Consider the following 18,243-nt stretch of genomic DNA (forward strand, 5'->3'; position numbering starts at 1 on the left):
GCGATATGATGGATGATTGCGTCTCTTGAAGTAGCGTTGTGTTTATAAACTGCCCAAATTCTTCCACTGTATTCGTGGAAGGCTGTTCCTGCTGCTCCTGGATCACCTGATGCAGCTATACAAAAGCTGTACAAGGTGGTCATTCATCGGCAACCTACAGCATGGTTGCACTGGACGCATCGCAATTAGTGTTGCGTATTTCTGAGTATGAGTACATTGATTAATAGCGTTGCGGACTTATTTTCGGGAGTTCTTTTCAGTACTTTTCGCATTTGATTTTGAAAATTTCCTCATACATAAAATTTTAGCTTCGGCTAGTGATATTAGAGAATTGAGAAATACTTTAAATTTGTGGAGTAATACCGATGAGAATTATAAAGAGAATGAAAAATATATACTTTAAATTCGTTCAGTAGTACTAATATAGTGTATTAATACAATACCAGAAGAGATAAGACTACAGTCTTATATTAAAGAACGATGATCGGCAGGCGAAGCTGAAAGCAATTCAATACGGTCTCTCGAACGATTAGGATGAACCGATACTCTTTTAAATGTACAATTTTATAATTATTTCTTATATTTCTGTACAACTTTTTTCGCCATTTTATTAAACTGTGCGATCATTAGAATTAGAGGACGAAATGTTTTAAGGATTTCTCTTAGAATTTTTAACGTTACATTAATTTATACATTAGTAATGTTTATAATATTATAATACGCAGAATTTGATATATTTTTTGTTTCTCTAGTATCTCAAAATCTAGCTGAAGCTAAAATTTAAGGTCTTTCTATTTTATATTAAGGCCGCTTTTCTATAGTCCTTTTAAATGTCACGACCAGTTAGTTAAATCCCAGTTCAAAATAATATTGTTCCAATTAATCCGCTCCCCTCCTTTGAGATGTTTGCCGTTTACTCGACAATTTAACTATTCGAAAAATAATTTTTTTCTTTATACCTAACGTATAAAAGACAACGAAAGATAGAAAATGGCATAAAAATTAGACAAGAATTACATGGTAACAGTGTTTCCAGCCAGCGAATGCTCCGGTCTGTTCTAGTTTGGAATCATAAATATTATTTATTTTGAATGAAACATTATATTTTCGCAGTTAAAATAAATAATTATTGAAGTAAAGTTCACTGTACGATTTAAGAATACAGCAATAACAGGAATATTATTATAGTATTAGTTTTTATAATATATTAAAGTATATATTATAGCATATAATATAATATACTATAAAGTATATATTATAATATAGTATATTATAATAATATAATGATATAATAATGAATAAGAATATTATAGTATTTAATTTTTATATAGTAAGTTATTTATCATTTCACATACATTTAGTCTCTCTACTAAACGATGCATAGGTTTAGTTAGATATAACTGAAAAGTAAAGTAACAAACGACAGTTGCATTTTGTTTTTCTCATATCTGTATTTGTACAATATCCGTTTATACATCTTTCTTATTAAGGGGATAGGCTAGCTGGGGTTACGGATGGGGGTACACAAATCCACAAAGTTTCTCGAGAAGAGGAATGGGCGAAAAATTCGAAAAATTCGCGTGATGCGCTTTAGTCGCGCCCATACATACTACAAAAAATCAGTCATCATGTTACGCACATTAATAAACCACCAGCGACGTAACAACCTCTCATTGAAACATGCTTCACATAAAATTTTACACGACTTTCGCAAAAAAATATTTTTCTTCTCGTATCGTCTTCGATTCAGTGATCCTAATCAAAATTACTGAAACTTTTTTTCCATATTTCTTCCATGTTTCTGTTGATATTTATCTTTTTACTTCATACTTTTGTTCCTAGAACAATGATTTCCAACTGCATATACATTATTGGCTATCGCACAAATGTTGAATCGAATTTTCAATATATTTTTAAATTTCCGTTCAAGGATTTTTGATATAGCTGTACAATTCGTCTCTTTTGCAATGAAATTATAATTTTTACGATACCCTTTTTTATTGCTGGATCTCAAGCCAGAGGAATCTATAATATTCAACGAGGAATCATTGTGTATTGTGATTTATCGTTCACCGATCGGTGATAATAAACTCTGGGACTATGATTTGTTCACTTTGCAACATCGATAAAATTACTGATATTCAACTTGGTTGTTTGGAGGAACCGTAATAAACTTTTCTCTGTATCTCGATAGACTCTGAAAACGTAGCTTTATTTGCAACATTGATAAAATTACGTACGCTTAAATTCCAGATAACGAAAGGAATCGCGAAAATCCCGTCGTTTCTACTGTTATCGTCCCACCTCGATAAAATTATAATATTATATACTTTCATCTGTAACATTCAATAGAATTATTGACTCGACTATACACATACTTTCTTATGGATTACACTCGCGTGATATCGTGAACCGAATCTCGACGTATGTTCTTTCGACTAACGAACAGGAATCGACGATCTAGTCGAAACACACTGTCCTGGAAGGTGTTTGCGCATAAAATTTTCACATAAATACAGCGAGGAGTAAACTGCTTTTGTTCACTAAAATTGATCGAATCTGAAAAACAAGTTTGCAGCAAATGGATCGTCGTCGTTTGATGTCGTTAGAACAGAAAGGTCAGGTTTGAAATGTAACTTTGTAGAAGCATTTTACAAGTGAACGAGAAGAAAGTGATGAAGTTCCTGCGCTTTCTCATCCTTTCGTTTTTCGGCCGTCTCGTCTCGGTACGATCTCGTCGCCTAGATGTGTACGTGCGATGATTAATTAAAGTTCTGAAGAATCGATTAACCTTTTCAAGAGCACTATCGCCGAAGAAGCGTCTTTCCGTCTCTGCGTGCAAACAGAATTTCGAATTTCTTTTTTTTTTTTCTTCTTCTTTTTGAACAATCGTGCAAACAATCTCCTCGAACGTGGAAATCAGAGTAGCAGAAACTTAGTTAGTTTCGTTGATAAAATTGCTTCGCTAGAAATGTGTAATCCATCGCGTGACACGAAGACGCTTCTGTACAGACTTCTATTGATGACTTGACTTGCTTACGTACACGTACTATCGCCATAGAATGAATCGAACGTTGTCGATCCGTGTAAGATCGCTAAGATTTATCGTTACTCGATTAACCCGTAAGTCTACCGCACACCGTGATTCTAATCCACATGTGCGACAATCAACACTTAACACGTAAGGGACATCACATGAAATTTGCTGTATAGAACGATACACCATCTAAGTTATGCTTAAAAACTACCTTTTAAAGATGCCTCACCCAGCGTGTCGTTCACCGCGAATGCTTCGCACAATCCTCGTCATCCACTATAGCCGATCGCGGAACGCTTTCGACGTGACACGATGTTTCATAGAAAGTTGAGCACGTAAGAAGATCGGTGATAAGCGACAGTGAAGCACCATCGAAACACTTTCCTTTCTCCGCGCGGCATTTCACAAAGTTTCAATTATACGCCTCGCACGTGACAATTTTCCCTTTCAAAGTTGCTCACGTTGTCGCCGGAAGTACTTTAGAAAAGCGTTGCTCCTCGAAGATAGTTGAAGAGTATAGTTAAAGTATCGCGAAAACGCAATTGGAAAGAACATTTTCTGAACGATAGAACTTGGCGTAATATTCAGACGTCTCAGAAACAGACACCCGAAGTTTAGAATGATTTTAATACTTGCATGGCTTACGATATAGATCGAAAGGGGAAATCACGGACTGGGCTTAACGTTATTTAGATCTGAACTCTCGTCACTCCGAAATAAACGCAAGCCAGCATTCTGTTTCGAAATATCGTCCACGGATGTTTGTGCAGTTTTGCATTTTTTACGAGTGTAATTGAAAATTGAAATTTCGTTGAATATCGTAATTAACATTAAACACTTCTGCTCCGAATATTTTATTTTCAACACGTCGTATCTATGCATCTTATAGATTTCTCAGAAATGCAGAAACATCCGCGCTCTAGTTATTAATATTGTAATTCATCCACAGTGGAGCGATGGTGATCGATCTTTAAGAGATTATGCTAAAGATATAGTAGACGTCATAGAACTATGCAAGAATTGAACAAACTTTCAGTGAATTTTCAGTTGAAGTTTCATTATTTTAGACGTCGTGGTGTCATCAACAACTGACGTTTGAAGGCCTTGGATGATCATGATCGTTATCGGTTTTTTCGACCCATAAACACCAGTTATCAATTTCATTCGTTCAAAGCGTTAGCTGTATTACATCTGTTTTCTGTTATTATTGTACACACTTCACAAGCGATCATGCATTGCTAACGACGAGCAGCGTTGCACGTCGGGCCAACAGCATGATCGCAATAAAATATCCATTTACGAGGATCAAGCACTTGTCGAAAATATTTGCTTCACGTTCGCTTGCCCTTTGTCTTTTACGATTTAGGCCGTAATTGAGCAGTATCTGTACAACTTGTATGAAACTGTGCGGTCGCTAAAGAAAAGTGACTAGTTCGGATCTTTTTGTACGATTCTTTTTCTTCTTCTTCTTCTTCTTCTTCTTCTTCGTTCGATCGTGTAAACTTCATCGAGTCGAACTTGCAAGAAACAAACGCAAGCGGAAATTGCAAACTTCTCGCAACGCTGTCTATTTTCAATTCGAAACGTGTGTCTCTGTCTAATAGTTTCTAAGGTTAGAATATACAGAAAAGAATTTGTGAGTCTCGATATTAACGATCATTACTCTTCACTTGTCAAAACTTGCAGTAATGTAAGAGTTTCAGTTTAAGTGTTTAGAACGCGTTGGAGATAATTATTCTTCTTGAAACTATACATAGTTAGAGACTTGTAAATAGAAATGCACGTGCACAGGGACAGGAGGCCTAGAGGTACTTGAACCGTTTCAACCCGAGTCTACGTTACGTTCAACTGTATACACGTGTGTATAGTCTAACGGGAAGCAAATTGAAATTTACTTTAGCCTAGTTGTCGTTAGTCGTTATCGATCACAGTGATATATTACACGGAAATTTGATTTTCGGTACGTGCATGTCCGATGTGTTTGATCCACGTGAGCATTGGCGCGAATCGATGAGATTGTCTTTGGACACTTAGACGTTAGAACAAGTACATACAACACCGATATGTACGGGAAGAGGTTGTTGCTTGGATGTAATCCCTAGTTCTTTTTTTTTTCTTTTGTTTTTTTTTTTTTTTTTTTTTACTATACTTTGTTTCCCGGGATACTCGATCACAGTTCTCGACAGAGGCAGACTCCAGATTCGGAAGCAACATCGTTCGAACGTGTTCAACGTTCATTTCAAGAGCGTCTCTGCATGCTCGTCCGTGCAAACGCGATCGATTATCCCGTTGTTGTATATCGTACGATATCGCAGGTACATACACACATACAATTATATCAGTGGCGTTATGCCTATACATCTCTACGATTACCTTACACCGTGACCGTGCTCTGATAATTTATAATTACGTATAAGATATCTGCTAAAAGATTCGTAGCATACATAGGTGGATAAATGATCTCGATTGTCAGTTTCGATACGGCATATGTACGCATTCTTATCTTCATATGTATTTATATATGTATATGCATGTATAGAGAGAGAGAGAGAGAGAGAGAGACTTCTTTTTTATATTCAAATATACATACATATATACATATATATATATATATGTATATATATGTATGTATTTATGTATATATATATAGTATTTTTATATAGGCGATTACAATAGTCACAAAGTTAGGCAGACTTGAGTCACACTCGACATCGAAAGGCTGATCTTTTGTTTCGTAGAAAAAAGCGGGAAAGAATGGATTTGTCCTCTTCTCTCAGTATTATCGTAGATTCCTCTCTCTCGTCGTTAAAAGCTTAAATAATTCCTTCCTCGGCAAAAATATATTAGCGCCTTTCTGACGAAACGAAACGAGTCACGAAACGTTCTGAACCGCGCGCACGCGACCAGCATTCGTAATTCATACGAGAGGTCGAAGCTTTCAGCATCGGTTCCGTTTGCAACATCGACATCCATTTAGTGTTTCGTGAAATATCGCCAACGACGTCGATTGCAGTCTTGCCGGCAAAAGAATTCAGCGTCAGCGTCGAATAGAAACCGCGGTGCTAACGATCACAATGGCAATCGGTGATCGATAAATAGTTACGCATCGACGAGTTGTTAGTAGAAAACGCGTGTACCGTGCGCTTAGCCATTTAGAAAGGAAGAAACCTTTCGTCTACAGGTTTAGATGATTGCATTTGTTCAACAGGATTGTCCGTGCGTTTTATCATCGGACGAGGACAGCTTCGAGGAAAGCTCGTCAAACCTGGCGGGTAATTTAACGCGAATGTCGATCTCTCGATTCGAGAACTCTCGTCAAAAGTATCCTCGTGCCAAATGTATCCTTAAAGAAATGTTAGGATATGTTTGTAGGCCGATCAGATTTTTGCGTTCGTCAAACAATCTGCTCGTACGTCTCTCACGTCGTTCATTGAAACGTTCGTCACCCTTCGTGCTTCTTTAACACTAGAACTACCAGAGTCAAAATAACCGATTCGTAATTTTCCTCTCGAAATTCTAACGACGAAATTCATTTTCAACGAAAACACGATTTTCGTTTAGCGAAACACATAAATAGAAGCTTGTATTATTTATTGCGTTGTAAATTTTTTTTTTTTTTTTTTTCTTCTTACTTCCCAGCACTTTAGTTTCTCTGACATGAGTTTCGTATTTTGATCGTCGGTAGTTTTAGCGTTAAATTGACTTTCTACCAGACAAATGTCTCGCCTTTGTCTTGTACGTATCAGGATGATTTTATAGGCCATCAAGAATCGTTGCCTCTCCTTCGCTTTCGAAAGAATTCGAGGGAAAAAAAGAGATGTTCCGTTAGAAGACGTTCTATAAGCCGAGTTCTCGAATTGAATCGTAATCAATGAACCAGGTAGTAACAGGTAGTAGAGATATCTGTTTCAGACGAAGCGTTTTTTAGAAGAATTCAGAAGTGATCGATGGAAACGCGGTACAAGTCAGGTTAGATTTAAAGTGTGTCCTTGAGACAGAGCTTTACGTTAACGCGGAATAATCACTTCCTCTCTTTTTTTCAACACTTTCGAAACGATTCTCCGTTTGTCGCTGGGAGAAGGTCATCGTTCAAGATAATAGTAACTCGTAATACTTGGGTCTTAACAGATCTTAACCTTTATCGTGTGCGAGATTGGTTCCAATGGTCCATACCTTTTGTCATTTATTGCTCTGTGAAGTTTCAAGTTGAATCATAGTAATTTCCCGCGAAAGTATTGAGCGCGAAGCGTGCATCACTACTTGGCGCTTGAAAACGCAAAGAATACTGTTACTGACTCGAAAAGAAAAAAAAGAAAAAAAACAATGCGAGTGAACGAATAAATCGAACCTTCGGCCATTGTAAGTCGACGACGCTTTTTAGAAAATTCATTACGATAAAGGCTATATCCGTTCGTTAATTAGGATTTGGTCAGCGAAATCACATTCGATTTCTATATACCACCGTTTACGTTTGGGTTATAATACACGTTTAGGTTTGATTACTTCGTGCTAGGATTTACTCCGTAAAATTATCGTGTCGCGCACGCGACGTTTCAATACTTTTGTCACGCCGCGTGTCCATACCTTCATAAATACGTGTCCGAATGATTTGTATTTGACGATATAGTGTAGTTCCTGCTTCTAACTCGGGCGGGGTAAGCGCAATATTTTGTCGGACCAATTTTCGTCCGTACTCTGTTCTCGCGTTTCCATTCTTTCGCTTTTTTTTTATTATTCAGTTTTCCCAACGTCGTCGTGATTTTACTTGAAAATCCGATCCGGATCTTCGACGATACTTGGTTTTAAAATATTCTCCTCGGTGATGAATTTAAGCGAAAGAACGAAACGTACGTTTAAAGAGTAAACTGGGCACGAGGGTCATTGCAAGTACTGTCAATTTTCGACGAATCTAGCAACTAGATCGATATTATCGTTCGGATATGCCGGATACGAAAAGTTTTCGTGGGATATTTGATACGTATCCTACTGACAGGTACACAGAGATTAATCACGAGGTCGAAATTTGCGGAGAATATATCCTGCAATGGCCCTCGCGATCGTGTTCTCTTTGGTGTTCCTCCATATATGAAACTCATGAGTGTCAAAGGAATCTCTGTTGTCAGTCTATGAGCTACAAAAATTGCGTGACTTCTAAACATCGAGTTTGTATTTTTTTTCTTTTTTTTTTCATTTTTTTTTTCTTTTTTTTTTTTTTTTCTTGTTCAATTGCCATTCACGTTGCCCGTAAAGTTGTTCCGGTAACCACTTGCCGATTGCTCTTCGTGTTCGGCTCGACCAGCGAGCCTTGAAACGATTGTCTACCGTTAAATAATTGAAACGTCGAAGAAGTCGTCTCGATCTATAAGTTTCGCTGTTTTTTTTATGGTTTTATTTTTCTGTCATAATCGAGAGAATTCTGACTCGTGTCAATCAAATTGCATTGTATTTACCTCGATCACGAGATGCTACTTTTGCTACTTTAATCGAGTAAAACTTGTATCGAGATGCTTCTTCCACGAACAGAAATACTTAACGATGTGTTCGCCGATGAACGTGCACGTTTGTTTCACCGAATGCAAATCGGTTCGTATCGGTTAGCCACGAGACTCGATCGAATCGCAAACAGCTGGATCAACCAGAGCACGTGTTTCCGTGACAGATGTCGATCGTCTCTCGTATTGTATTTCCGTCGTTCCTTAATTTATGGGAAAAATGGACCCTCGTCGTCTCTTTAAGACGTGGCATCTTCGTTCTCCTCCTCCATCTCTCGCTTTTTAATAATTCATGAAAAAAATATAATTTCTCTCGTGTTGCTTTTTTTTCAATTATCTCCTCGTTTTATTATTCTTTCATTCTCAGTTCCGTAGGTTGCCCTCTGTGGAATTGATTTGCAGAGGTACACCCTTATTGCTAGAACATTCGTGGATATTCGTGAATAAGTTTCAGAGAACGTGAAAAATATCGACTTTTTGCCCTGCCTTGCGTCAAAGTCGTTCTAGAAAACGACACAGAATCATTTAAAATCGACTACCCACGAAAGATGATCAGAAAGGAATAACTGCGTTTCTATTGATCACGATGATAAATCATCGATCATCGGATTTGATTGTCTTTCAGCTGAATGTCGTATGGTTACAATAACGTAAATGGAAATATAGCATTTGTACGCATTGGTCAATTTATGATGCAATGGAATCTCGATGGTCGAATTTTTTTTTTTTTTTTTTGTTGCCAACAGTGAAAATAACAGCAATAATGGAGATACGATCGTTACGCGATTACCTATAGAGATGGCCTTAAATGTATTACATTATAAATACATTGCGGATCTCTATGCAATTTTATATTTTTTCGAATACAAAATAAACGGAGTCTAAGCAGAAATTTGTTTATGCTATAAAATATTGTAACAAGTATTTCGATATTTTTGCATTTTCTGCAATTTTACATTCTTAAATTTTTCACAGATACAATGACAGTCCGCAGTTCAAATATCAAGGTTTAATTCTGACTGGAAATTTTCGAATATCAATTATTTTTATAAAATAATTCTAGATGAGATGGATTTCGAATTCTTTATCGATAGATACATTGAGACATCTAACTTGCTATGAAAATACTTTGAAATATGTAAACATCTCTTTCAAGTTTAAGTCAAATTCAAAAACATAAATGAATCATCATCATTTCAACCAGAAGATTGCAATTCTTTTTTTTTTTTTTGTTTAATATTGAATTTAATACTGAATTAAAATTAATCGGTGTATGGTTAGTTCCATTTTGTAGGTTCTTCGCTTTTCAGGTTCGAATAGAAGTGCATGTTATAAAGTACAAATTTGATTGAAAAGTTTCGAATATCTGATCAATTTTATAAAATACAAACATTTAAAAAAACTCCGAATCTAGGTAAGATAAGTTTCGAGCACATCAATGAATACTTTGAGACATCTAAGTAATTTTAAAAGTGCTCTAAGATATCTAGGTGATTGCTTCAAGCGAATCAAATTCAAAACTAATTTGCGATCAAGTATTTAAATAGTTTTAAATACTGAATTTAATATTGATCTTGAGTGAAAAATCAAAAAATATTCTCCCCTTTTTGGATTCGAATTACAATTTTTGTAAAATTTCATTCTATGTTACGTGTAAATATATTTCTCGGATTTTACAGACACTTGTTTTGAAAATCCAAACTGGCTCAATATTCATAACCCACGTATCTTACAAATACAAAGAATGAAACGTCACTCTTGTATAAATAATAAATTGAATCTCATAAAACGAGGTTTCAGTTTTAGAATCGGCTTGGATTTATATAATAAATACCTACATTTGATATTTTGATCCCATTGCTAGTTATCTATTAGGCTATCATTATTGCTCACTGTCTCGACCATGGACGTTTCATTAGCGAACGTAACTCCATTGCTGTTTGCCTACGTGCTCACTTAGGCCCTTTGTTCCTTGCTCGATGAGCTGTAATCTAGTTTGACCATTAACAAATTGCCCGTCATCGAATCGTGCCCGTGACGTGCTCGACAGTCATCGAGATTCTGAAGTGCCAAGTCGTCGATACGATTTACACATCATGAAAGTACGCGTCAGGGAATCCTTGGGTTGGAAAGTTGATTGAAAAGAAACAGTGAGAGAACATAAGAGTGTAAAGTGAAGGGAGCAGAAGGAATGAAGATGGTTGGAGAAAACGGAGCGTTTCAGGGTTCCATCAAGAGATAATTTTGATGACAGACTCGTTCTCATCCTTGAGCAGAAGGCTCAGTCTGAGGTCGAGCTCTCCGGCCTCGAGGGCCCATTTTTCCCTCAGCCATCAAGGAGAGTCCGCGGTTTGAGTGCCAAGCGTATGAATCGGGAACAAGGGATACCAATCGACGGTCAACCGAGTCAATGGAAGATGATCGAGGCTCACTTCGGCACCGCCTAAGCCTTGATTACTTTCGAATGCCTGCTTCTTCTCCCACAGCATAACCAGTAGATTTCTTCCAAGAGCGTCGCAGCTGCCGTATTTGATAGTCTGACGATATTGCGGATTCCTCGAGTGCCGTATTACGCGTGTTTTACGCTTTTGTAGCCATCTATCGCCGTCACGGAGATAGGTTTTCACGTAGGTGTCTGCAGAGAGAATTGTGTCGGTTATTAATGATTGTTTTATGCGCGTAGCATAGCGTACTGACGAGAGATGTATTTTCTTTTTTCTTTTTCTTTTCAATTTGACGATTTTACTATTATTAGGCCATTGCAAATGAAATGAGTTCTCGCGACAAAAGTTCTCAAGCAATTTATAGCTTTTTTTTTTTTGATAATTCGTATTATGCATGCATTGCGAATAATAAAATTTCATACTAATTAAAACTTTTAATTGAGTATAAAGATAGTTTCTCAGACACAGACATTAATCTTATGGTCGATGTTTAGTATGTTAAATTAAAGCTTTGTGCATCGCTCTAATACAAAATGAAACGATAGATGAAACATCAATTATGATACGTTCGTAATTAGCATTAAATTAATATCTAATAAATGTCGTTGGATTTTGAACATTATTAAATTCATATTATTTGAATCACTGTGAATCAAATTGAAATCGACCACTTCAAACACAATAATCTGATATGTATCGCAAAGATTTTAGAATTGAGATTTCTGAGCAGTGTTTCTGAACAAAGTGCATTAAATGGTGTTTAATAACATGTTAATTAATCATCGATAAAGCTGTTTGCAAGATCAACGCTTCCTTCTCAAAGACACGTTCTATGTCCAAACAGTTTGATACTATTGTAGATTTATTTCTGTTAGTAAATATGGAATATAGAAGATATCTTACGTATTTTTCACTTTAAGATATACAGAGTGTTAAGGGAAATAGGAGTGAGAGTTCAACATATAGCGCTTAAAGATTCCATTTCTCTTTGGATAGCAATACTAAGCTAATAAGGAATTTTTTCACTTTCGTATGTAGTTTCAAACATCACATACTTTGTAATATTTTATTGAAATGTACAATAAAATGCAGGACATGTTGTACTATATAGTGAGAAGTACTAACATCTCTTGTAGTAATAGTTTAATAATATTTAATTTGTATACAGTATTTTCTTGTAGGAATATCTACAAAAAAATGAGTTCATAATTTTTGCATACATATATGAATGTTATATTTCAAGAAAAAGAAAATAAACGAATGGTTCTATGACTATTTTGTTAATATTGGTGACAATAAATATTTATTATGTTTCTTTAAAGAAAATAATTTCACAGTAACTACTGTTCTTGTACTCAATGTATTATCAAGAGACGTATTTAAGTTATTCGCAAATATAGTTGTTTATTACTTCAATTTCAAGAAAATTGTCTTTACATTCAAAAGTTGATTAAGGTCGAACACCTCCCTTTTTTATCTAAACTATTTTAGATCTTCATTTTTTAACACCCTGTGTATACAAGTTTTAAAAAATCCTTATTTTAATTTAAATATAATGTTAATGAAAAGTTCCCCGAATTAGATGAAAAGTCGTGGGCATTAGTCAAAGATATTTCGGTGTGAAAAAAGGTCAGAAAATTACCTGGCTCATCTTTCTCGCCTGGACAAATGTCTCTAGCGCATATAACCTCGACTTCGAGCGTTCCCTTGCTTAGGCAGAAACCCAGTTTCACCTCACCACTTTGACCTCCTAAAACCCATGAAAAATTCACACAATTTTGACCCAGGGTTTCTCAGAAGGAGACCATCGATAAATTCATTGTTTCTCCTTTCTATGAAAAATTCTGTATTAATACGAATAATATAAAAGAATGGGAATGGAAAAGTTATTTTCGCAATTAAGTCGGAATTCTTAAAACGCGCGAATTCGTAGATCTTCATCAAATTCTTTACCAGGTATCATCTTGAATCCCTTCGGTGGCACCTGTCCGCGACCCAGCTTCGCGTCAACGCCATTTTCATTTCTCGCTGACTGACTAAAAGTGAAAGAGGACAAACATACGAGTCGAGATTAGTACACCATGAAATGAAATAAAAGCAGAGGTGTACGATAGGATAACTCTAAAAAATGAGAGGCTAAAGTGAGCGTATTTCAAGACTAGAAAAGCTAAAAGAAACTAGGAGAATAATAATACTAATACTAAAAAGGGAAGCCTACTTTACAATTTCATCGTTTTTATCGTTTGTACTGACATGAGTGATAGAAAGTGTTTTATCGTGTATTTGGAAAGTAAGTGATATTAGGTTTTTAGAAAAAAAAAAATTTATAGTTTGTGTTGAGCTTTTCGTTTCATTTATGACGGTCGTTCATAATTTCGAGAACCGTATCGTATTATATTCACGTTGTTAGTTTAACGAGTTGTTTATGTCATTTTTTGATACTCGATTTTTTATGGGCATACTATAATTTTGTGGCTTTGAAATCAATGAAACAAGACATAACCTTCTCTTTTAGTGACACATATAAACCGAGGAAATCATTCAGCAGTTAATAAAAACATAGATAGTAAATATGTTATACGTATAAATTTAACAAAACATAATACTAATAGAAAATAACTAATTAATCTATATATCTAAGAAATTATAATTTTTGTGTAATACAGAAATAATACGAAAAAGTAAAAAAAAAAAAAAATAGAATCAATACGAAAATGTATAATTAATATAATATGATCATGATAGTGACGTGATATTATTGTTTATAATGCAACAAGAATTTTTACGTAATTGGAACTATTAGAAAATTAAATAAAAGTATTCTAATCGTTGAGTTATATAATATGAAAATAATAATTCCAATTCTGAAATTACAAATAACGTGAAATTAATTAATCATTTATGAAATGATAACGAATAGACTATACTTTTAGTTTCTAGTACAAAACCATCATATCATATTATCCTAAGAAGATAGTAGATAAAAAGATCTTGTTTTAATTTTATTCAAATTTTATTCAAATTTTATTGAAAAATCAGATTTTATTAGATAACAGTTTCAGGAAACATTTAAAAATATTTCTTGAAATATTACAACAAAATTCTTTTTATTCAATATCTCCTCGTGATATTGCAATTTCAATTTTAAATATTTAACGCGACCTTGGAGTAATCTTGAACAATATTCCCTAATATTTCTTACAAATTCCTATTATTTCTTTCTTATTTAAAAAAAAGAAAAAGAAAAGAAAGAAAACGAAACCAAGTTAAATAAAGGCCGCAGTTTTTATTTATACATATATTCCTTTGTAGGCAGCTTACCTCCACTTGTCTTCCTCTTCTGATTCACTGTTGCGATCATAAAACCTCTCCGGAATATTCATGATGCTGTCTTTGCGCTCACCCCGCCCTGTGAGTTAGAGAAAAATATTTCCTTTCTGTGACCTGTGCATCTCGCGATTACCCACCCAGCAACCTGCATGCCACGTGATATATAATACTTTCCGCCAGAGTAACACGTTGATTTTTCTGTTTCCTTGTTATCTCGTAAAAACTGAAAAACGGTTGTATCTCTCAGTTTGTCTCTCTTTCGTCGTGGCTGTAAGCAGTGTCATGTAGATTGCCGAGGAGTCGTTGCTCGAGATCCATTTTATGCATAAAATCTGGCTGTCTACTCGGGGATTCATACTTTTCGAACAAAAGCCTTACGTCTTACAATCAACGAAGCTCTCAACTTACGTATTTATATGTCGCATGTTCGCGAAAAACTGTATCGAATACTTTTGACTGTGCGTATTTTTATCATGTTTGTGACGTGTGGAGTAAATAGGATTGAAATGTCATCCGAGCAGTTACATTTTCGCTATTTACGACTTTGACATATTTAACAATGTTAAATGCCTAGACGAAACTAATGTTTAAATATTAAAATGTTTCCGAACGAAAATTGTAGTTTAGCATTAAACTGACATATCATCCCTAAAAGAAGTACTGATTTTCAGAATATTAAATTATTTTCAAACGAAAATTACAGTTTAGTATTAAACTGGCACAGCATCCCTAGAAGAAGTACTAATTTTTAAGGTGTTAAAATATTTTCGAAAAAGAGGTTAAAATTTTTCGTAATTATACAAACATAAATTATAGATGAACAGAGATAGTTGGTTATCAATCCTTTGCAGTTTCATTGATTACGTATTGATAGACAGGTTCACGTTAATTTCAAAAATAAAATAAATCTAAATCAACAGAATGAAACATAATTCTATTCTAATTAAATTTCCATTGGAACAAGATTTTCAGAATATCTGGGGCATTGGTTCGCAAAGGATTAATCTCTGTAGAAATTTTGTAATTCTGCGTATATTAAAAATGGTATTGTACAATTCAAGGTTATCCGTGTGTCTTAAATGTACATTATTATACTAACTACTTACACATAAATGGAAAGAAAATTGAAAAAAATGTTCGAGAGTTACAAGTTGTGCCACTATAGTTGTAAATGAGTGGTGTGCAGGGTAAATGATGTAAGGGGATTGTAAATTTGTTCATACCAGTATCTACGTCTAATAAGAATAATGCATCTAATAATACTGCTACTTTTAATAAACTACTCTCGCTAAAGTGAAGTATAAGATAAAAAAAAAAAAGTTGTTCAAAACTACCGTACGATTAAAGATAAAGGTATAAAAAGAAAAGCATCGAGAGAGTATCGATAAATTGAGAATTAGGACGACAAACCACACTGAAGCCTACTTACGGTCTTTTCTTAGCTACATGTTGCAAAACTCTAGCTAAGAATGGAACGGGCACGTCAATTTCTTCAATGTCTACGAAATTACCGCAATTACGAGGTTCACATTGCTGTTTATATAGTTACTAACTACTGTCTCAAGGATATTTAGGTAATTTAGTGTGCTGATAGATTGTAGAAACACGCATGACAGTTGTACTATTAGTCTTCCGATACAGCAACGTTAATCGTATAATAATTGGCTTCTATCTAATCAAAGTGAATTAACATTTGAGTTGACTTCCATTTTACGCGTATTACGATAGAATAGCTAATTTTCATAAAATAGAATGATAGCTATTACAATAAAACTTTGTTATTGCTAATGAAAATATTATTTTATAATATTACCTGATATTATTTACGTATTTCATGCTATTGGTATTCTTTTAACAATTTTTCGTTGATGATATTCAATCTGATTTTAATAATTTCAAAATATCAATCAGATAATTTCTGATTTGTCTGATATTCCTTTTGTGAAATATCAATTGTTTCCGATTATGGTTACTGTATCTTCTAATTTGTTTTCATTGTTAAATGAACTTTGAGAACTAAATTAAAGCAGTTAGCCGCAACATAAAATCACTCATATAAAATTAGCTTTTACACAATGAAAATGAATTAATTTATTTATGAGATATTTAACTACCTTAAAGCTTGAGATTATGGTATCCTCCGATTTCTTTTCATCGTTAAATGAACTTTGAGAATTAAATTAAGTCATTCTAAAATAATGTTAATATTGTGTTACATTACACTATTAATATGTAATATAATACAACACATTATTAATATGTAATACGATTGCTTCTCTTTCTGTTTGTGTACAACACGTGTAACAAACTCATTTTCGATGAAGTATTAAATCACTTAAATTTTACCATTCTTCGTTCTTATTTCGCTATTATACATCAACGTTTAATAGCTAGTGTTTAGTAATAGTAACGTTCGAATAGATATGTAACAAACACGTCAGAAATCTGTCATCAAGCATGTATGGTACGAATACCGATAGTCTGGTTGGAATCTATCGGAAGATTATGGCAGGATTGAAATTAATGGGTCAATTTGCGGTATATTTGATGATCAAAGCAATAGGCTACAGACGTATCTCTTTGCATTATCATTTAATTGAGAAAATTTCACTTATAATTGGAATTCTTTGCGGCAAAATTTAGTGAACTAATGAAATTATACGAAATTATTGCAAAAAAAACTCATAAGAAATTTTTTAAATTTTCATAAAAAGATATATTATTCTCATACTGCTTTCCTTTGTACTATATAATTAATATTAATAATTATTTTATACGTATTTTCATATTATATCTTTCCCCTTACTCGTATATAGAAGCAAGTAGTATAGATCAATCATTGGTGCATCATTGTAGCTGTATCAGTTAATTGGTATCATTGGCTATTAGAAGATATAATAATGTAAGATAAATCATATAACAGAATTCTTAAATTATCAATTTAATTTAATTTTGTCACTATTGCAAAAAATATTACGAAATATGAAGTAAAATGAGATATTCAAAATATAAGTTAAATATAAAGTTAAATACATTAATTATATCAGCTTTTATGGTTGAATGTATAATTTATAATTGTTATAAATTACATTAATATATAATATTACATTATTATATTTTTATTGTAAATTACAATTGGCAAATATATAAATATATCTTCATTTTCTTCTAAATATTTCTAGTAGTTTAACGATTAATTTTCTCTTCTCGAGAATTATTAAAAATATTCGTAAATACGTTCTTTTCGACAAACGAGTTTCCGCTCTCAAAGTGCATTCAAAGATCAGTTTTCCTTACCATGATTGTAGATATAGCAACGAGTGGTTAGCGATCAATTTTACTGCAATGATAAGCGAGCATTTTAAATCTCTAAAAGCTCTATCGATGCAAGCAGGCAGAGGATCGGCGTAAAAAGTTGGAGCAGGAGTAAAATTACTACGCAGTTTACGAGTAATTTCCTACGAATGTACCTTGATGGAAATTTACTGAATGCAGGACACCTTTAAATATTGGAACACACTTACATTTAGAACAACGTTCCGAACGAAATACAATAATCCGCGGGAACGGTTCGAACTAGTTCCCTTTTCATATTTTTTTCTCAACTTTCTCTTAATCGTAACAAAAGCTTCTCCATTCAGAGGCAACTCCGTTTCAATAGAAACAACAGCAAGAAACAAAACACGCGTTGCCTTTTTTGAATATTTCTTTCCGAGCATAAAGTATATTTATATTCTACGTAAAAAAGAATATCAATGAAAATCTTTCTAAAAAAAAAAAAAAAAGAAAAAAAGAAAGAGAACACTCGTCCATTGTTACAAAGTGGAAGAGTAGAGAAAAAGATAAATGTAGGAACGAAACGCGAGATAGAAAAAGGGAGTTTTAAAATATAACGGAGAACCGGAAATAACGTTTGCGTTTATAACCGGAATGGGCAAAC

The 18,243-nt window shown here is 34.0% G+C and overlaps 1 protein-coding gene and 1 long non-coding RNA gene across 5 annotated transcripts in view; both read right to left on the reverse strand.

The window, feature by feature from the left end:
* Positions 1-4,389: 4,389 nt before the first annotated feature.
* LOC122538557 lies at positions 4,390-5,652 on the reverse strand. Its single transcript, XR_006308876.1, has 2 exons — positions 4,541-5,652; positions 4,390-4,496 (listed from the first exon to the last, which is right to left on the reverse strand). It is a non-coding gene; the product is annotated as an uncharacterized LOC122538557 (long non-coding RNA).
* Positions 5,653-6,260: 608 nt separating this feature from the next.
* LOC122538556 (regulating synaptic membrane exocytosis protein 1) overlaps positions 6,261-18,243 on the reverse strand; it is a 289,590-nt gene continuing 277,607 nt past the window's right edge. For 2 of the 4 annotated variants that reach the window (XM_043672749.1, XM_043672748.1), the window contains exons 20-23: positions 14,295-14,382; positions 12,927-13,009; positions 12,616-12,723; positions 6,261-11,164 (exon numbers count right to left, since the gene is read on the reverse strand). In XM_043672749.1, coding sequence (XP_043528684.1) covers positions 10,863-11,164; positions 12,616-12,723; positions 12,927-13,009; positions 14,295-14,382 — 581 coding nt within the window. In that variant the 3' untranslated portion in view covers positions 6,261-10,862. Of the gene's footprint in view, positions 11,165-12,615; positions 12,724-12,926; positions 13,010-14,294; positions 14,383-18,243 lie in introns of those variants that run through there. The other 2 variants (XR_006308875.1, XM_043672750.1) reach the window with 1 other exon arrangement.

This window comes from Frieseomelitta varia, unplaced genomic scaffold, assembly GCF_011392965.1.
Source record: "Frieseomelitta varia isolate USP_RPSP 00005682 unplaced genomic scaffold, Fvar_1.2 scaffold_167, whole genome shotgun sequence".
Lineage (NCBI taxonomy): Eukaryota > Metazoa > Arthropoda > Insecta > Hymenoptera > Apidae > Frieseomelitta > Frieseomelitta varia.